Below are 22,330 nucleotides of genomic sequence, written 5' to 3'. Positions count from 1 at the left end.
GGAGAATTTTTGGAACCTGTTTTTTTACCATATAACCAGGCTATGCATCACCAATTCATAAGACATTATTTTTCCTTTATGTGGACTAGAAAGCTGAGTTAATATTTTTGGTTTGTCTGTATAAAGACTGGAAATCTGAATTTAATAACTGCTGCTAATTGCTCTTTAGATTACTCCGTTATACAGCTGTATAACCGTAATTACTTGAGACATGTGGTGTCTACTCTAGAGCAACTAAAGCACTGAAGCTATTTTTAATGTTTATGCCTCAGACTATATTCTAGCATCTAATATTTCTTCCTTGAGTTCCTTACACTTTTCTGTCTCTTTTAAGATAGCCCTACGTCCCTCTCTCTGCAAAAACAAAATAGAAAGACAGCCCTGATTCTTTGTTCCATTACTGCAGCAGTATCATCTGTGCAAACCTGAGAAGCGGAAACATATCGAGCACAAAATCAACTAGTGAAACTCGCAGTGTATATCTAAGTTAATGCTCTGTCTGAAGACAAGAACATCATTGACTGTATTTTTATTTTTTTTTTTAACTATAGAGTACCCCTCCTGTGTCGGCATAAAGGTACATGTCTCCCCACTCCATTAAAGAGCCAGGTTACATTAACTGTACACAGCCCTACCCACAAACTGCATTTACCATAGCATAGTGGCTCTAACAACCTATAAAGTCCCTGCTGTTGTAACAATCCAGGATTTAGACACACATTTCCACCCCCTTTTTCTAAACTGGCCAAAACTAAACATTGTGATAGAGAAACGTAAGATAAAACACTTTGCTGATAATTTTTTTGCATTGGCATGCCTCTGGCTCAACCCACTCTTTTCTCCTTCTCTTCGCTCGGGCTCACTCCACTCCCCTACCCTATCCCCATTTCCTACCCATGCCAACTACCCCTACCTTTATACATAGCCAAATGCATGCCCACTTTAAAATTTCAACCATTCATAGCAATCCAGTTCAACGGCAGTTCATTAACCATATAATTTAATCATTCCCACTACTCAAAATCAGAACTAAACCCCTCCCTTGCTATACATACCCTCTTAAAACCACCTCAACACCATCTCTAACACTACACTAAGTAGCAGCACTATGCAGCTCCAACTTTTTGCATTATTTATTCTGAAACCACACAAAAGACCAGGGAAAAGTTTTAATACTATAGGAACATTTAACTGCACTAGCAGGGGGATTATATATCTTATAAAATGCTTTTGTGGCAAAGGCTATATTGGGGAGACTAAAAGAAGTCTGGCTGAGAGAATAAAAGAACATGTTAGAGATGTTAAAAACAGGAAGATGAGCAGTCCAGTGGCTGAACATTTTCATTCAGAACATGGGGGTATAATAGACAATATGAAAGTCACAATTCTGGAACAAGTATACAACAAACATGGAGATGAAAATGTATTGAAAAAGATTTTAAGAAGAAAGGAAGCAATTTTAATAATGAAATATGAAACTTTGCAGCCTTTAGGAATGAATAAAGAGTGCAATTGGCAGAATATCATGGGTTAATTGTTAGCTTAACAATTAGGAACTGATTTTATTATGTAATGAATTGTTAATTGATATGGCAGCTGTATAAAAGGACTGTGTGAGTGAGCTTCACTTTTTTACTCTGTAAAGGCTTGCAGCCGAGGCGCTAGGAGAGGAGAGACAACTAAAAGGTTTTTATTAAATTCTTATTTTGGAAAGTAGAGCTGTTTTCACTGGTCTTTTGTGTGGTTTCAGAATAATTTGCTTTTGGATAGTGGTTATTTTTGCATTATTTAGTTTACTTATTTCACTCTACATTGCTACATCCTGTCAACACCATCATATCACAGTATTCCACTCCCCCATAAACCAACTCATCACCAAACACTATACCCCTTTAAATCATATAACTATAGCTCCACAACTCTTTGACACAGCTAATATCAAGCTATTCATGTTTAAATATGCACACTCACAAGCAAATCCAAACCCGCTCCAAAAATAGCGCAACTCTTCTACTTCCCTCCCTTCTTAACTCGCCTAGCTTCCAACTTTCTTTTCTCCCTTTCTCTCATTTCCTCCACCTCTACATACTTTCTTTGAGTTTGTCTCCTTTTTCCTCCTTACCTCAGGATAATTCAGGTAACACCCAACAATCTCTATCCATATAATATTGTATTTATGTTCACTTTATGCTGCTCAGCATTTAGCCACTTATGTCTTGATGCCCAAGACAAATCTAGTTGTTTCAGTTTCTGTGAAATACCACAATATTTTATATATACACACCTTTCTGTTACATCACTGCTTCTCAAGATTTAAGTACTGTATTGTTTTTGACCACTGAATTTCTTGTGTGTAGCTGACTATTTTTGTATCTGTTAATTTGTGACTCTGTATTATTGTCGCTGTATTTTTTTAACTGTTGTGGAGCTTTTCTTTTGGGCCTCTGCTGAAAATGGGCTAACAGCCAAGTTGGACACGCTGTGTAAACAAATGTAAAGTAAAATAAACAACAGGTTTTGTGGCATTTTTAATTTTGTATGAAGATTCTTAGGGAGGCAGAATATCGATGAAAAGTAAAGTAAGTTGGGGGTTAGTATAATGGTTAAGGTGTTTACCTCACAGACACAAGGTACAAAGTTTGATGCTCACCTTTGAAAGGGAAATTGTCTGTGCTTGAAATGGTGTGCAGAGGCAGCAAGTCTAGAATGTACCTATGAATTTATGATGTTAAGATTAAAGAAAAAGCATGTTATGACGCAAGAAATCAAAACGGTTTATTGGATGAGAAAGGGGAACAAAGTCGCAGGAGAAAAGAAAACCAGACAATGAGACAGTTGTAATCATTAATGCATTGTAAAATGAAGCATAGTTGTTGACAAGTAATACTTTTCAGAATAAATATTAATAAGTGAATGTTGTTGGAATTCTAAAAGGAAAGATAGAACATTTAATAAGGGATAGCTCTTCTATGAGAAAGGAAAGTGCTATTAATGAGAGTTTGTTGAATAGTGCGGCTGAGAGGCATGCACAAAACATGTAGAAAGCAATAAAATAGCGAGTATGATTAAAATGGCAGCTGTGAAGCAACAGGAAGTGCATTAATAAGGACAGCTTTAAAGACTGCAGGGATTATTCTCAGTTATAACATCTTCTTAAACAATTAATGTGTGTATGTGGAGAGGTTTTATAGTGGAGTAATAATGAAGAGCAGCTGATGCATTGACGGTGTGGGAGTTGAAGATAAAATTATTCTCCTCTACCCCATTTTTCTTTGTCCAATATGAGAAATGTTAACGATAGAGAAGTGGTTTTAGATGCTAATTCATCAATCTACTGTAATTGACACTAACTTATCATTATTGAACATAATCAAAAAAAATACAAATGATGGAGGGGGTGTGGCCAAGATGAGCACTTTATCAGCACCACCAAAACTACTACTATATCCTGGAATTTTTGTCTTCAAACCTTAAAACCAGATTTTTTTTTCATCAAACTTGTTTAAGGCAAGCATATTCTGCAACTATTTCTAAGAAAAAAATCTGAAGAAGGCAGATTTTCCAGTTAAAAATTCACTTGGAAATATTCTTCTTATCTGAAATTGTCACCATGAGCTTTTCAAAAACAAGCAGTCAAGATTCTGTCCTTAAAAATGAAATTCAAACCGTATTATCCAACTTACAGGATTTAACTACTAAAACTGACAAAATTGACACAAAACTTGACAACTTTAAAGAAAAAATCACTAAACAGATGGACTTGCTACATGAAGACCTGCAGCAAGAAAAAAACTCAGATTACTGGTATAGAGGAAGCACTTAATGACATGGACTGTAGAATAAAAGGAAGTGAAAACAATGTAGAATTCTTTTTTAAACAAAACACTTTACTCCAAAATAAACTGGATGATCTGGAAAATAGATGCCGTCATAATAATATAAGGATTTTTGGGCTACCTGAAAACATCGAGGGTAACAATATGATGGGTTTTTTAACATCTTGGCTACCAAAAACGCTTGACCTACCAGAAGCCTTATCTTTTGGTATAGAAAGAGCCCATCAGTCTTTATCTTCCTCAAATGTACCCAAATCTGTGATTGTAAGATTTTTGTCTTCATCTGACAAAGAACTAGTCTTAAAAACTGCGTGGGCTAAAGCACTAATGAAAGTCAATCAAACAATAATACGCTTTGACAATGATTACTCATCTATGGCTATAACTAAAAGGAAGATTTTCTTACTAATACACTTTGACGATGATTACTCAACTATGGTTATAACTAAAAGGAAGATTTTCTTATTAATACACTTTGACAATGATTACTCATCTATGGCTATAACTAAAAGGAATATTTTCTTACTAATACACTTTGACGATGATTACTCATATATGGCTATAATTAAAAGGAAGATTTTCTTACCTTTAATAAAAGAACTTAAAGTTCAAGTGAAAACTCACCTTTTGTTCCCAGCAAAGCTAAAGATTTTTCTTCCAGATGGTCCCAAGATGTTTGAAGTCTTAAGACGCTGCCTTAGCTTATGTTAAAAATCATAAAGTCCTGGACAAAATAGAAGAGATGGAATGGGCAAGCCCATCTCTCAAGAGAATGGCATCTGGCACATCCTGGAAAACATCAGACAAGCAAAAAAAGACTTAAAAACAAATTACTTTTATCATCGTCATTCAGACTTATTTTCATATGAATTGATATTATAATCTAAAAAGGACATTTTTGTTTCACAGTTTCCTTTTAAGGTAAGCCAGACTTGTTATTAAGTAAAACAAAGTTGTTTATGCTATATATATTAAAACTATGGGGTGAGAGTAGAGAAGTAGGTGGGAAGGGGGTGAGAGTAGAGAAGTAGGTGGGAAGAAAAGGAGTGGAGGCAACAAGTACTGAAGCTCTCTATTTTACTATGTTAAACTAAGAAACAATGATAAATAATGTTGATGTTGACTATCAGTTGGTTCTGTATATTTAGTGCCATTGTACTGTAACTCAGAGCAGATCTGAGTGTTGCTATTGAGATTCTTGACATAACTATAGAATGTTTTGTAGTTGTTTTTAGAATTTTTGTAACTAGCTTTGGAGGATTTTATGAGGGAACTCAACCTCATGACCAGGGAGTTCCTCCAATCGTGAGATTTTACTCTTTTTTGCAACAGTTTACTTCTTCTGTTGTAAAGTTTGTTTATGGCAGGGGGCCACCAGATTGGCTTCATTTTTTTTGGTGGATAGCATCTTGGCTCTGTTAGGGATTGCACGATCCGTGCACTCTTGTAAGTGCTTTTAAAGTACATTTGTGTAGGATTCGGCAGTCGTACCTCTATTGTCTTCTGCACAGGTGTTGTGAAGTTTGCCACTTCTGTCTTAAGAAGCATGAAGTTGGCTTTGGAGAATTTTTTTACGGTGGTTTCCCTAATAGGGCATGGGGGCAGGATGTGGATGTCTAGGGTGATAAGCTTGTGGTCAGCTCTGACCAATGAGGAACTGACCTCTGGTATGGAACACCAGTTGCCCATGTTGATAATGACCAGGTCTAGGATATTGCTGCCCCTGTTGGGGGTGTGGATAAGTTGATCCAAGGCGTTGGAATTTATGAATTCCAGAAAACGTTGAGCAAAAGAGTTGGTACATGAGTAGATGTTCTTCGTCTTCCATTGCTGCAGTCCTGACTATTGGGTATAGTCCGCGTCCCAGTCGGCCCGAATACCAGAGTATAAGGCTGACGTCGGCCATGGCGCCTTAGACTGACGTCAGGGTACTAATGCGCATGACCGACGTCATTTCCTCAGTCTTTTTTGCCGCATGGTCCGATGCAGAAGCAATTTTGCGAGTGCAGGTTGGCGTTCTGAGATTTTCCGAAACCGGAGTTTCAGACCGAAACAGAGTTGGCTAAGTAACCCGTTAGAACATTTTGGTTTTTTCTTGCCTCAGTGTTTAACCGGATGTCAGAAAAAGTGAATAACTGTATTTCTTGTGGGAAGCAGATACCGCATAGGGATTATCATACATTGTGTATACCTTGTTTAGGGCCTGAGCACGACGTTGTTGGTTGCCGCTCTTGTGCTAGATTTAACAAGCGCACTATTAAGAGGAGGCTAGATTGTGCTAGGTTAGTGTTTGGGAAGCGTTGCAATTATAATATGCCGTCGGATGCTCCGGCGCCCGCTTCATCCAAGAAGCGCAAGGACAAAACAGTGAAGCCTAGGGGTGAGGAACCGGCAGTCCCGGACGTCGGTTCTTTAGAAGGCTCAGGGGAGCCAGAGGTTTTGCCAGGAGTCTCTATGGAGTCTCAGGCAGATACTTTACTGTTACAGGATGTGCCCTCTCAGGAGGTAGGCCAGGCTGAGGGGGCTTCTCAGGTAACTGTTCTTCCCTCTCTTCCCAAGGTAGTTAGGGCCTCTCCTTCTGTTGCCAAAGCTTCTTTTAGAGGTAGGCCAACTTCAGCTTCTGTGGGGGTTTCTCCTAGCATTTCGGGCTCTGTGCCTAAGAAACATATGCTTAAAATGGCAGAAGATTTGATTACTCTGATTAGAGGTTCTATGCCCCCGCCTGATAAGAGGCCTAGGGTGGAACAGGAGTTTGATAGTTTTGAACAGTGTTCACAGGCTTCAGAGTCTTCTGTGGAAGACTTACAAGAGTTTCCTACTTATTCTGATTCTGATGTGGATGATTCCACTCCTACAGCTTCTCCTCCTGAGGATTTTTCATTTTCGGAGACTCTTCACTCCATGAGGGAGCACTTTAGATTGGAAGGCCAGGATTACTCTGATTCCAGGAAAAGGCTTAGGGAATTCTTGTTTTTACCCCAGCATAGGCCCTTAGCTATTCCTCCTGTGTTGAATGTGGTGGAGGATGTTTTTGCAGAGGCTTCCCTGAACCCTGACTCCTTGCCTCCTGCTCCTGTTAAGCCTGATAGGTATTATAGGGTGCCCGAAGCTCATAAGTATTTGTTTAAGAGTCCTAGGGCGGACCCAGAAACTGTTTCTCAGGGGCCTAAAGGTGTTAAAGCTTCTGTGGTTAAAAATCCTGTACCCTCTGATAAAGAGGCAAGGGCTTTGGATAGGTGGGGTAAGAAAGTATATACTTCTTCCACTCTAGCCATGAGGCGTTGAATTGTCAGTTTCATATGCTAAAATATCAGAATTATCTCCTTTCACAATTGAAATCTAAGGTGGATGCTTTGGCGGAAGGTATTGAGTGTAAAGAATTGCTGGATTTGGTTCATGTGTCTGAACAAGTGGGTAAGCATTCTTTGCAGTGTGGTTTTGATGCTGTTCAGGCCTCCTCGAGGGTGGCTGCTACTAGTTCTGTTCTTCGCAGACATGCCTGGTTGAAGGATCAGAATTTAGCTGAGCATGTTAAGACCAGGATTTTGGATGCTCCTTTACAGTCTGATGTGTTGTTTGGACCGCCTGTGGAAGCAGTTTTAAAGAAAATGGAGGACAAAGCTAAGTCTATGCAGACTGTTAAAGATTTTTGCAGGTGCAGCCTCCAAGTTTAGTAGAAATTGGCCTGCTAAGGGGTGGACATATCCTGCTTATGGTTCCCAGTCTAGGGGTAGGTCTAGACGTGGTAGGGGCAGGGCTCAAGGTTCTTTAGGCCTAGATCAGAGTTCACCTACTCAGACTTCTGGTGAGGGCAGGGGTCAGTCCTTTCGTAAGCAGACCCAATGACCTGCCTTTTCAGCTGCCAGTGGATTCTCGTCTGGCAGCTCCTTTGGGAGGAAGACTGTCTCTTTTCAAAGAAAATTGGGATTTAGTCACTCAAGACAGATGGGTGCTGGATATCATTCATCACGGTTACAGATTTTATTTCCACACAATGCCCCCTTTCAAGGGCATGCCAGATGTTCCTCCTCCACAAAGAAAAGAGGTTCACAAGCAAGTTTCTCAGTTACTCCAGATAGGGGCCATTCAGCCAGTCCCTGTATCAGAAAGGGGCTTGGATTTTATTCTCGCCTGTTCCTAGTACCAAAGAAGGGGAACACGTGGAGACCAATTTTGGATTTATCTATCCTCAACACTTATCTGGACATTCCCAAGTTCAAGATGTTGACGTTACAACAACTGTTACCTCTGCTGGGCAAAGATCACTGGATGGTAACTTTGGATCTCAAGGAAGCTTACCTTCATGTGCCTATAAGGCTAGGTTGCAGAAAGTATCTGCGTTTCGAACTGGAGATTTTCATTATCAGTTCTCTGCATTGCCCTTTGGCTTATCTACTGCCCAGAGTATTCACAAAGGTTCTGGCTCCAGTGATAGCTTACTTCAGGCTTCAAGGCATTCAAATCTATCCTTACTTGGACGACTGCCTGATTCTGGCTCAAGAAAAGGAAGACCTTCTACAGCATCTGGAATATGTCATAGCAGTGCTAAGATGCCTGGGGTATTCTGTGAACGAAATAAAGTCCAGTCTAGTACCCTCTCAAGACATGTGCTTTCTGGGTGTGAGACTGAATACAGCAGCCCAGATGGCCTTTTTAACCCCGGACAAACAAAAGACTCTGTCACTTTACTTCCATCAACTATCTCATCAGTCCGTGCTGACTGCAAGGACAGTCCTTCAAGCATTAGGGTTCATGGCATCTTGTATTCTGGTGCTTCCCAATGCCAAACTGCATATGAGGAAGCTGCAATGGTATCTCAAAAATGTGTGGACACAGCACTGCCAGGATTTGGACACTGTCATTCAAATAATACCTTGCCTTCAAAAGGAATTCTTGTGGTGGGCTCAGGAATGTCACCTAAACAAGGGACTCTCTGTGACCCGGCCAGAGGCGAGTCAGATTTTAACGACAGATGCCTCGGACACTGCTTGGGGAGCTCATCTAAATGGAAAGTGGATACAAGACAAGTGGCCTGCCAGACTACAGCATCTACATATCAACATGAAGGAGATGTTAGCAGTCCAGTTTGCATTGATGGCCTTCAAGGAGTTACTTCATCCAGGGCAGGTGTTGATTCTAACAGACAACACAACTGTCATGTGGTACATCAACAAGCAAGGGGGAACACATTCTTATCCTCTATGCAGGCAAGCAATGATTTTATGGGAGACTGCGTTAAGCCTGCATCTAACTCTTCAGGCAAGGTTTCTGCCAGGAGCACAGAACTCCCTAGCAGATGTGTTAAGCAGACAAATCATGGATCCCCACGAGTGGAAACTGGATCTTCATGTATTTCAGAAATTGACAGTGTCATGGGGAACTCCAGACATAGATCTGTTCGCTTCTCCACTAAACCACCAGCTGCCAAAGTATTGCACAAAGGGGTTTCATCACACAGCTTGGAAAGTGGATGCTCTGTCTTTCAGTTGGAAAAACCTTCATGTCTATGCCTTTCCACCTCTGCCTCTTCTTCCAAAGGTATTATTAAAGGTCAGACAAGACAGGCCAAGGATGATTTTGATAGCTCCAGATTGGCCTCGGCAACACTGGTATCCACTACTACGGAGTCTGGTAAGGAAGCCTCCATGGCCTTTACCTCTGATTCCTCATCTGTTATCTCAGAAGGATGGTCATCTGCTCAATGTCAAGCTTCACTCTCTTCATCTAACAGCCTGGCATATTCTTTCTTGAAGCACAGCAGGTCTCAACTTCCTCAGCAAGTTTTAAATGTGATTATGGAAGCTAGAAGACCTAGTACAAGGAAGGTGTACGCAGACAAATGGAAGAGATTTTTATTTTGGAGTACAGCAAAGAATTTGGAGATTTCTGAGCCTAATTTGAGTGTGGCTCTTCAATATCTTACTGAGTTATTGGACAAAGGTTTGTCCTTCTCTTCCATTAAGATTCATGCTGCAGCAATTTCAGCTCATTATGATTGTGACCCACCTTTGTTTTCGCATCCTTTGTTCAAGCAGTTTCTTAGAGGGGCAAAGAATATAAGACCCCACGTAGAGCTCCTACTCCTGCTTGGGATCTCAATTTTGTGTTGGAAAAACTTACTTTACAACCTTTTGAGCCTCAAGGCTACTGCTGAGTTGAAATACTTGTCATGGAAGACTGCTTTTCTGTTGGCCATTACTTCTGCAAGAAGGGTGTCTGAGTTGCAGGCCCTTATGGCAGTAGAGCCTTTTGATTTTCCATAAGGATAGGGTATCATTACGCACTAATCCTTCCTTTATGCCTAAGGTGGTTTCTAGTGTGGCTTTAAACCAAACTATTCATTTGCCTACTTTTTATGCAGATCCCCAAAATAAAGGGGAAAAGATTTTGCACACTTTAGATGTACACAGGCAATTGAGATATTATTTAAGCAGGACTAAGGATTTTAGGCAGTCTCAGCAGTTGTTTGTTTCTTTTGCCTTGAGTTCACAGGGCAAGCCTGTGTCAAAACAAACTATTTCGGTGGATTGGCTTTTGCATTGCATTTTGTTATTCCCATCATGGCAAGGAGATTCCAGCTGGGATTAGGCCTCATTCCACTAGGGCTACTGCCACTTCTACAGCATTTCTAAGGGGTGGCAACTAAGGATATTTTGGAAGCAGCTACTTGGAGTTCAGTGCATACTTTCTCTAAGCATTATCATCTTCCTATCTACTCTAAGTCTAGGGCTGGTTTTGCCACTGCTGTTTTGCAAGGCATGTTATCAGCTCCTACTTCCTTATAATTTGCCAGCCTCCCTTTCCTCTGCTTTGGGATTCTACCCAATAGTCAGGACTGCAGCAATGGAAGACGAAGAACATAGTACAGTTTTGTACCTACCATAAATGTAGATGTTCGAGGATTCCATTGCTGCAGTCCAATTTACCCTCCCTCCTTCCCCTCTGTGTTTAGGGGTGGTTGTGTAGGTGAGTTTACATGCTTATATTTTTTGTATATATTGTTGTATATATTGTACATGTTTTTGGTGCAGGTTTTTTGGGACTTGTCTTTTTGGGTCTTCTGACATCTGGGGCAAGAAAAGACTGAGGAAATGACGTCGGTCATGCGCATTAGTACCCTGACGTTCTGACGTCAGTCTAAGGCGCCATGGCCGACGTCAGCCTTATACTCTGGTATTCGGGCCGACTGGGACGCGGACTATACCCAATAGTCAGGACTGCAGCAATGGAATCCTCGAACATCTACATTTATGGTAGGTACAAAACTGTACTTTTCCCAGTTAATGGTGGGGTAGTTGAAATTGCCCATTATTAGGGTGTTAGGTTGTACCCTAATATTTTCCAGTGTATCAGGAAGTGAGGAGTGGGAATGCTGGGGCATGGTGGTGGATCTGTAGCAAGCTACAATTTGGATTGCGGTCTTGCCCAGAGTTAGTTGCACTTGGATAATCTCAGATGCATTATGCTGAGCAACTAGCCTGGAGGTGTGTATATCCTTAATGAAATGGACAAGCCTCTGCCTTTAGTGTTTCGATCCAGGTTAGGCGGCCGAAAGGTGTGTTATGAATTATAGCCTGGTAATGCAGGGGTGCTCTCTGGAGCCTTGAACCAAGTCTTTGTCACTGCACAGATGTCAATGTTCTCCATTTTAAGGAGTGCCTCGAGTGAATGCATTTTGAGGTTTAGACTTCTAGCATTGAGTAACATTACCCTTAGCGTTTGCTTGCATTGAGTAACATTACCCTTAGCGTTTGCTTGCTTGTACCTGTTACAGTGGTGAATTTATCATTTGAACCTTGCCTAAAAAAGGCACTATAGGGGTGGCAAGAGCCTTAGCCAGTATCCGGAATCCCGAGGGTGACAGGTGCAGGCCATCTCTGGCAAAGCTTCGTAGTCTGTCGATCATGTCATCCCAGGCAGACAGATACTGGATCCCCTTAGAATGACACCAGATGTTTATCCAATTGTTGAAGTCAGTCATTTTGTCCTTGTACTGTGGTATCATTCTGGGTGATGGCAGGATGCTACTCAGGGCTAGGGTCATACCTGCCTGGGCTACAAGATCAGAAAGCTCCTCCATGTCTCTTTTCATTTAGTCCAGGGAGGTACGTTTCAGGTCATTCACACCAACATGGGCAATGACAGAGTCATATTTGTACTTGTGGAGTGACCTGAGTGCGTGTGTTATGTGGCGGATCCTGGCAGCTGACAGTAACTTTCTCCTTGTTTAGCCTGGTGAGTGGAACATCAGTGTGCCTTACTATAGAGTCACCTATGACTAGAGTGTTGAGTACGTTGTTATGCCTTATCGGCTGTGGTTGAGTGGCACACTGCGTTTGTGGGCTATGTATCTTTTGGGTTGTGTTGGGGGGTGGAGGTTGCTTGCATTTCTGCTTTGGAGGTCCCTGTTGCTTGGGCAGATTTTTATTGAGAGCCTCCGCAAATGTAGGTGTGTGTTTTGAGTTTCTGTGTGTGTGTGTGTGTGTGTGTGTGTGTGTGTGTGTGTGTGTGTTGGTGGTGTAGGTTTTGAGGGACTATGTGATGAGTGTGGTGTGGTGCAAGTGATTATCTTCTTGGGTGAAGAGAGTTTTGCTTTCAGTTTGGCTATGTAAGTGCATCTCTCACAGGTTGTAGTGTTGGGTTGTAGAAGGAGAGGGTTGGTTGTGTACACGAGGCAATTGCTGCATTTCCTCAAGATGCCCAGATTCATCAGGTAGACAGGAGAAAACACCAGGCGCTGACCCTCAGACATGCCTGGATAGGTGCTTATTAAGTACTAAAAACTGTTTTCCTCTAGACAAGTGAGGAAAGTTGAGTACTGTAGTAATTTGTAGCTTATTTAGTGCTTATAACGAGTTCTGAACAAGTGTTGAGCTCAAAAGAAACAGATTTGATTGCTAAAACTAAAACTGGCTAGTTCTAAGGGAAAATTCAAAGAGCAGACTTTATGGCACCAGGAATACTTTAACCCTAGCTAAGCAGTGATGCATACAGTTTTTATTATAGATAAGCTGCCTAGTGCTTACCACTCCCACTGATCAGCTAGAAGGCTTCCCTCCATCACAAAAAGGCTTGGGGTCTCAGAAACTTACAAACAGTCCTGTATACAGCAAATCTGTATCCAAACTACACTACTTACAGGAAAAGCAGGAAACAAGTTTAGAAAAAAAATTTTTTTTTTTTTGGGTAGAGTGGAAAGGGAGAAAGGGGGGTGGTGCAGAAGATAATTCAAGGTTAAGAAACTAAGTGGGTTGGCCTTCTCAAATGTTCTCCCTGTATTAGGTAGAATGAGGTAATGACACTAGTCTGGGAGGAGTGTCCCAGATCAAATTTACAGTAGGGGTGGGCAACTACAAAGCCAAGTATAAGGGTGGGAAACAAAAATCAGAGCAAACAAACCCAAACAGATGCTTAACAATTGTAGAAAACTTCTAGTTAATACCTTACACACAGTGAAACTAGCTAGAAAAGTATGCAGCAGACAATAAAAGTGCTATTAATAACTCATAAAAATAAGCAAAAAACAGGATACTTAATATATATCACAGATCAGTTTGCTCAGTGCCCTTCCTCGTATTAGCTCAGTGTGAAAAAATATCAGGTTTAACCTTCAATGAGGACAAAACAAAAATTCTCTCCATCTATTCAAATAAAAATAAAATAAAGGGAAAAATCATAAATATAAACCTAACACTGAACAAATTACATATTTAGGAATCATTGTAGCCAAAGATATCAAGACCATGTTGTTGTTGTTGTGTCTTTCGGCTTTTCCCAGTTAGGGGTCGCCACAGCGGAACTCCAGTCCGCTAATGATTGACAGTAGATTTTTACGTGCCGAGTTGCCAGCTCTGACGCACAACCTTCAACGAAGGTATGCCCATTCACGCATGTCTCTACACAGAAGACGCTCTAGCTGAGAATCGAATGGGACAACGGCTTACTGTGAGTCAACAACTCTACCGCAGCACCATCAAGACCATAATACATCTAAATTAAAATAAATGTTTTGCAAACATACAAACACTTATAACGAAATGGAACACAATTTTTTTACAACAGAAGAAAGATTAACTATAATTAAAATGATAATTATTCCCAAGATTCTATATATTGGACCCCCCAAAAACCCCCCACAAAAATAGCCTTTAAATACCATTTGATCAGTTGGAACAAGGGAGAAATAGCTTCCCCAGACCTAAATCTATATTCAATTTCTTCCATAATCAAAACTTTAACTCGGTTAGTAGACACATCTTATTCAGCCAAATGGAAAAATTACCGGGAAACAATAAGCACGGTATTAATTAGAAATACACAGACATACAAAACTGATTTGTTAAATAATCCCATATTGTGGATTTTAAAAGCTTGCTTTACCACTTACGTTACACCAAAACATCCAACAAGTTATATCTCTAATATCTTAACAACTTTTAGAAATGTTATATATAATCACCCCATCTACAAAGAATGGATTTTTTTTATATTTCCCATAGCCTTTACTCAAGAAATGTAGTTATCATCTGATCCAAATAAAAACATATTACTCAACCAGAAGGAATTAAAATTTTGTTTTCAGATGATATCAGACAGAAAAGTTAAAAGTATAGATTTAATAATACAAGAATTTTAATGGGACAAGTCTCTCTGGCTGGATATACAAGCCTTTTAGAGATGATTCCTAATAAATAAACTTGATTTGATGTCGCCTGCAACTAGACAAGATTCTTCTATTTTGATAGACTACTTGGGATTAAATTTGCAACACAAATCCTCTCATATAGGTAAACTTTTTTACATTTACAGAATCATCAGAGAAGAAATATATAGTTGCCCAGAAAACTTTTGGGATTACTATTATTCAATTAATAACGAGACACCTAAGAAACAAGATAAAATAAATGTATTGGAATCAGCTGGTAAAACAATGTCTTCTCTTAAGTGGAAATTGTAAACCTGGAGTTTTTTGTATAGATCATTTTATACACCTCAAATTATGAGTAAGAGAAAAAAAAGATAGCATATGTAACAAATGCAAATCAGGGACAAATGTAGGATGGGCACATATGTTTTATGACTGCTCTGAACTGAATGTTTACTGGGAGAAAGTTAATAACTTACTACAAGCTCTATTTATAGACAATTTTACCATAAATAGATCTGTGGTTCTCTTCAACACATCCATACGAAATTGCGTTAAAAAAATAAAATTCCCTTTAATCTGGTGAATACTTGCTGTAGCCAGAAAGATTATTACAAGAAACTGAATTTCTGACTCCCCTCCATCTTTTACAGAATTTAAGAATGGTATAATTGATTTATGTCATTTAGAAATTTTGATTATAAAATCACGAACATCTAAGAAAACATATGCTTATAATAACTTACAGAATTTGTTAAAAAAGGAATAAATTACTCCATGAAATGCTTTTCACCGAAGAAGCACTTTCGCGTAAATATGCCTGTTGCGGAGGCTGTACTATGGTGCCGGTAAGGGAAATTTCCCTTTTCCCCACTGTAGTGCAGTCTTGGAGGGAGAATATTAAAGTAGGGGGGTGTGGGTGGTGCCGGGGGCGAATTCCCCCTGCTAAAATGTTAATGTAGTGTTTTTTTTTTTTTTTTTACACGCTTTAACAAAAGCGCTTTCGTTAAAGTGTGTTCAGTTATTATGGATTCGGGCGTTTGTTCATTCAAGCAAACGTCCTAGATCCATATATATATATATATATATATATATATATATACACGTCTATGTTGTATTATCGAAAATACGCTTCATCGAATTGTATTTACGATAATACACTTCCACAAAAGTGCATTATATTGAAAATGCACTTTTGCAGAACAAAAACAGGAAAATTGTAAAAAAAAAAAAAAAAAACCATAGCAAACTAAACAGCATTATGCTGGAGGGCAACCCCCCCTTCTTTATTATTCTCACTCCGAGAACGCACTACAGTGGGGAAAATGGAATATTCCCTTATCCCCACTGTGCCACGATCTCAACAGGACTTTCCTTAGTTGTACATAAACAGTATACATTGATGTACAACTAACAGTACATGCAAACTGCATGTTTTTTTTTTCTTTAGCGAAAGTGCATTTTCGACAAAATGCACTTTCGCTAAAGTGTTCGATAAAGTACGGTCCGATGAACCATACTTTCAACAATACAAATAGGACCCATATATACATATATCAAAGAAAGTTTGTAAAAGCGAATGTTCATGTAAAGTTATTTTATGTGTGTTCATTTATTGACATGTTTTTAAACAATTTTGTTAAAATTATTAAGATTATTTGATTTTAATGTAAAATCAGTAAAAGCTGTTTTAACAAAAAAATTTACAAATGATAAAAGGTATGAGGATGATAGGCCCTTTCGGTGAATATGAAAGATGGTTTGAACGTTTTGCCAACTTAAAGTGGAATTAATATAATGTACTACTGTGCTGTTCATGGAATCTGCATCTTCCCTCATTTCTTTGTAGGGTTTATAACATCAGTAAAAGGAAAGTCTTTTTATTAGGTACATTCCAGGTCTTTTTAAACTGTACAAGTATAACCAATAAATGTAGATGATAAATGGCAGTTGAATGTGGGGTTGCAGGGTCGCAGGAGTGCCCTGTAGGTCTCTCTACTTATGTAAGGGAAGTATGCATTTTAGGGTAGGAGACTGGAGATGTTTCTGAAGACTGGATGCTAAGGTAAGTTGACAACATTTGAGCAATGACCAGGAGTAGAAGTAGTCATGTCCCCCTGAGAAGCCTAGTTTACTGAGCTTATGGAGTAGGTTCATTATCATGTAGGAATAAAGTGACTCTTGTAAGAAGGCCAGAATCATTATCATATCCTCATAATATAGAACTTCCATGACAGTATAACTGATAATGATGTGACAAGAGCAGCAGCTGCTCAGTGGAGACTGTTTAGATCTTTACTAACCGTGGGGATACACCTATATAATAACAGGTGTTCACTTGCACTTTATCTTGTGCTTCATCTTTGAGGATGCCTGGCTGTGGTCATAATTAGAAAAGTTGTATTGGGCTGCTAATTCCTCTTACCCTTTAGGTTATATTAAAAGGGTCTTGGGCATTCCTGTCTAGGCATATCACTAGAGGATGTGTCTAGGCATATCACTAGAGGATGGAATTAATCTAAAGTCGCCATTTACAATCATAAATGATTAGATGCTGTCAATTAACACCCTGTTTTCTTTTTCCAGTTAGTTTTTGTACCTTTCATTTTATTTCCCATTTTTCATGGGCTGTTTGTACTTTCTTACAATACATTCTGTTTCTTACAGTATCACCACTGAGATTTTCTTGAAAGTTAGATTTTTTGTTGTATATAGTTATAATTAGTTTGGTTAGTGAGCATAATATTTAATTATACATTTGTAACTACTCATTTTCACCAAGTAATACTTATGGAGTTTATGGGACTCCTACTGTCAGTAAGCTTTTCAGATTATCTGAAGCAGAATTATTTTTCAGTGTATGTGGATCAGAAATTATATCCTTTTATATTTCAACTGCCAACATATGATGTAAACAAAACCTATTTACCTAATATAAGATGTAAGCTCATCACAGTGTTAAAGAAACCTGTATCCAGTGTAGTACATATTTAAACACTAATGCATCATGGTAGGTTTTATAAAATGAAGCAAAGGTAGGTGTCAGCTGACATTAGCTTCTGCACATGTACTGGGGGGAAGAAGAGATGTGTGTTGTGCCTCTGTCTGTATGTATGCACATGCACACATGCTTGCACTTGCATTTTGCAACTGACTAGCATCCTTTCCAGAATTAGATTCTCTGTCTTGCTCCCGCAGAGTGCTAGGCTAGGCTCTTCCCTCTTGCAACCTTATACTGGCTAATGCAGGTACAAGTGAGTGAGTCAGTGAATGAATGCATGAATTATATATCGAACACTGACTTACAGTACCATTGGGGGATAAAAGAATGAATCACACTGGTTGAATGTCTAGGTTATTTGTTGAGATAACCCAGTAATTTGGAATACTGTAACAGTGGTCAGTAGAACACGTACTGTTACTCTTAAGTTCTTACACAACTGTACTTTTCTCAAACAAAGCACAAAAGTACTTAGTCTTTGTGTATAAAAAAGTTCAAACTGTAATTTTAACTTCTGTGTATATAAAGGAGCTTTTCTTCTAGGACACAACTGAAAAGAGCATATTTCTGCCCAGTGGATTAGCCTGGTTAAGAAATGCAGTAAATAAATATGTTGTCTGTGGGGATTGTTTCTAGCTGGTATGGGTCACAGAGGCCAGTTTGCCCTGTTCATAATATAAGAAGAGGCCTGCTGAAATAATTCTATAGTCTTTCCAAGAATTTCTTTAAGAAGGAATGGTGATCTTTTATCCCTCTGGTATGCCAGCCGCTACTATAGCAATAACCCACGCTTGGGTGTGGGTAATGCTGGATTTACCCACGGTTGGTGTGGTTTGGTCACGAGGGCGAAGCCCAAGTGGCCAAACAAAGCCAACTGTGGGTAAATTCAGCATTACCCACACCCAGAAGTGGGTTATTGCTATTATACAATGACATTATTTAAGAAAAAAAATAATTACTTTTCTTAAATAATGGCATTGTATAATGCCTCCTTGCTGCCCTTCCGCAGCTGTCTGGGTATTCTGCGGCAGTTCTGATGTACTGCGCATGCGTATATTTACACAGTACATCAGAGCTGTGGGCAAAAGCAAGAGAGAAAGCAAGATCTCCGTTGCTTTTTACAGCCTGTCTCGCTATGTTAAACGAGTTTAACATAGCGAGACAGTTTTAAAAAAAGCAACGGAGAATCTTCGTTGCTTTTTTTAAAGCTGTCTCGCTAGGTTAAACCCATTCAACATAGCGAGACAGTTTTGAAAAAAGCAACGGAGATGCTCCGTTGCTTTTTTTAAAAGCTGTCTCACTATGTTAAACTCGTTTAACATGACGAGACAGCTTGTAACAAGCAACGGTGATCTTGAGTTATACTAATGGAAAAAGTCCGGGAGACAGGACCTTTTTCCATTACTATAAGTCTGATTTACAACTTGCACGCTGACCAATCAGCGTGCACGTTTTGGAATATTAATGGGGGTCGTTGTATAATAGGAAGTTTAACCTGAGTTTTACCTATCACTCTTAAGTTATTAAGCTTATTTTCTACTTGCCTGTTCTGGACTTGAAGCTGAACAATGTTCTTCGGAGTACCCTACATTTTGTCTCTGCTGAAAACATTCTGGAAGCTAACACCTTAGATTCCTTCATCAGCAATATATAATTTTTGACTTCTTGCATGTCAACAGTAGGTTCCTAATCACAAACTTCTCTTCTAAAAGTTGCCATGTAAAGTGCTTTGAAGGGCTGCAACCTTGAGGCAAAACCTTTTGAATTCTGGTACCATCAGGTAGATAAGTTCAGTGTCAGTTTGCTTAGTTTAGAGCTTCTTACTGTTACTTTTCTCCAAAAAAGCAAGAATGACCAGACTTAACACATTTGTATTAAATGTTCTCCTATTCACTGATCCATAACTTTGAAGAAATACATATCCAAACCACCTGATATTTCGGTTAACTTTGACTATATTTTTGCTAAATCGCTTGTCATATATCAATGTGAAAACTGGGGAAATGGGTTAAATTGTAGATTTCAAGGGTCCTTTCAGCTGCTAGCAAAGGCATGTTACTGGAACGTACTTGTCTTGTAGTGTTTCCATTAACATCATTTTAAGCCTGGGATTACTACAGTCATTCACCGTGAAGATGGGATATAAAAGATTAGTATTGAGATTTTTTAATAGAACCACCAAATACCACAAATGATACTGATGTGCCACCAAAAACCATAACAAGAATTAGAACTAGGCACAGGCACCAGGAGAGCAGGCAGCAGGATCTTTAGAAACGAGATTTAATCAAAATTAAAAGTTAAAATTTTAATTAATTTTTTAATAGAACATTACATTTTTATTCTACTTTTCATTTTATGAACAGAGATCTCTTTCATAAATTAGAATTTTACTATCCTGTACTTTGTTTGTAACCTTTAACTGTCTGACAAGGGCATACATGTATGTTTTTATTTTAATTATTTCTCAGTTTTTGTTCTGCTTTATGTCTACTGACTACCATCTTTAATTCCTGTCTTTCAAGTTGCAGATATAGTACTTTTGTCCTCTTTGTGACTATTTAAGCCACTGGAGCATTCTGAGAAATCTGTCATTTTAATCCTGGTTAATTTAAATACAAAAGTAAAAGATTTTTCTTACCAGGGAAAATTTCAACCAATTGATCAAGTCGTTAAAGATGAAGACTTCCCTTGTTATAGCAGTCTGCTTCAGTGCCCGAGGATTTCTCAGTCACTTCATCACGTCACTGAAGAAAAAGGTACTGATTAGACACAAGTAATTTTAAAATGCTTATTTTTTTGGAAATGTGATGAAATTTTGTACTGTGTTTGTGTTCCTGAAATCGAGACGGAGATTTGTGTAAGTTTGATCATGGACTGTGAAGATGAACACACAAGAAAAGAAACAGTTAACATTTCTTATCATATTAACCAAATAATCTTTAAAATGTTGTTTAGAATTTAACAGAGGATATGAATTCTAATATACTGTGTTTTGTGAACCAAGTGAGGGTATATGTTAAAATAATATGTGCCAATTAAAGAGAACAAACTAGTGTGTGGTGCTGAAGCATATTTGAATCTAGTTATTACAATACTGACTCCCACCAAAAGTGTTTTGAGAATGGGATCATCATGCCAGTTGAATGAGTTTTGGAATGAAGTCCTCGTGTTTCAGGATACAGAACCTCACCAGCCTTATTTAACCCCCTTCCCTCTAGAACTAGCTAACATAGGAGCTAAAGGAGGTACGGCCGTCTTTACAAAGGAAAGTGAAAGTAGAATTTTCCAATACTGATATTATTACATGTAATGCAAACTTTATTCTTTCTGTTTCAGTTGGGTAGATACAATAAAGTGGCAACTTTTCATTTATTTACAGTAATAATACTTTTAAGTAATGATTGAATACTGTATATTAACTAACAGCGGCTGACAGTCTAAATGCTGCATTACTGAATAGTTGCAGGCTGGACAGCAGTTGCCTGGAGCTCCCAGTCAAAGGAAGTTTAAGTGTAAGAAAAATCAGACGAAAATGTAAATCAGCATTTTGCTTTACATATTTAAGTTTAGTAATTTTTTGATTTACAGCTCTAAATCACAAAGACAAATACTGTGAATTCAGTACAAGTAAGTTACCCTGTAGCATAGCCCTCCCTATTTTAATTCCAGTACTGATAACTGCAAGTCCCAGAATTACAGAAAAAATGAAAATGCAGAACAGTGAATGCCAACCCTGTTCTTCTTTAAAATTATGAGGGGCAAGGCCCCACACCCCCAACTTCGGGGATTGCATCTTTACCCTTTTAACTTATGAATCCTAACCCTGAGATCACCATACTGAGATCACCATACTGCGGAGGAAATGGAGTAGACCAAGATACAGTAATCTCAGACCTGTTGTATGCAAGCCCACATTTTTCTGTATTTAGTCTTTATATTCCAAGACTTGCACTACTGAGTCTCAAAGTTACAAATGGTTGTTATAACAAAAGGATTAATATTATAACAAAAGCACTGTGTATGGTCTGCCTTTCTCACACTGTAGGCTTGAATTAGACAATGCAGCCGACATAACTAACACTGCAGGCATGGAGCAGAGTACAGTGCTGTCATTATGAATACTTTAGTAATTTTGTTATGGTAAGAGTGACTAATTTGTTGTGTCTATGTATATGTTCTTATTTGTACAAAAAATTTCTGATAGTTCTGGTATGTGAGGTACTCCCTTTGTTTTACCCCCACCCCCTTTTAAGGTGTAACTTTTGTTAATATTTTCAAGTAACAAGTAAACAGGGCTGTATTATATTCAAATGGAGCCTGAGGCAGGGTAGTGGGACAGCCTCACCCTCGCAACTATTCCACTATCCCATTACTTGACTTTCTCTCCCAAGTTACCTTAAACACTGTTCAAACCTGTCAGTGTGCATGCTGTTTTCTTATTTACTTTTACAATGATTACAGAGATGTGGATTTTATTTAAAACTTTTATTTCAAGTTTTATAGCACAGATGCTGGTGGCAATTTGCTAGACAAAAACAGTTGCACATTGAAAACAGACTAACCATGTGCAACATTAAACTTCACTTGAAAATAGATGTAGCATGAACAGCAACAAACTTCTCTTCCCTTGATGCATGCATTCACTGAAAATGCATTGAAACCTGCATTAATTCAAAATGCACCTGGCCAGTAGCATATGGTGTAGCGTGGTCCCAAAGCTGTTTTCAAACAATGGACCCCTTCATGCATTTTTAGGACCATGCATAAATGTCTTCTTTGATTCTCCTTCTTAATTGTTTTAATTTATATTTCTTGTTTAATGATATGTTCAAGTGCATTTTAAAT

At 38.8% G+C, this 22,330-nt stretch overlaps 1 protein-coding gene across 2 annotated transcripts in view; it reads left to right on the top strand.

Moving 5' to 3' along the window:
- Window positions 1-22,330, top strand: part of RNASEH2B (ribonuclease H2 subunit B) — a 593,154-nt gene that overhangs the window by 248,813 nt on the left and 322,011 nt on the right. For both annotated transcript variants that reach the window (XM_044071685.1, XM_044071684.1), the window contains exon 5: window positions 20,127-20,241. In XM_044071685.1, coding sequence (XP_043927620.1) covers window positions 20,127-20,241 — 115 coding nt within the window. The remainder of the gene's footprint in view (window positions 1-20,126; window positions 20,242-22,330) is intronic.

This window comes from Protopterus annectens, chromosome 5.part0 (genome assembly GCF_019279795.1).
Source record: "Protopterus annectens isolate FY-2018-M chromosome 5.part0, PAN1.0, whole genome shotgun sequence".
Taxonomy (NCBI): domain Eukaryota; kingdom Metazoa; phylum Chordata; order Ceratodontiformes; family Protopteridae; genus Protopterus; species Protopterus annectens.
Note: the sequence above shows the minus strand (reverse complement) of the source record. Positions and strands in the feature narration are given on the sequence as shown.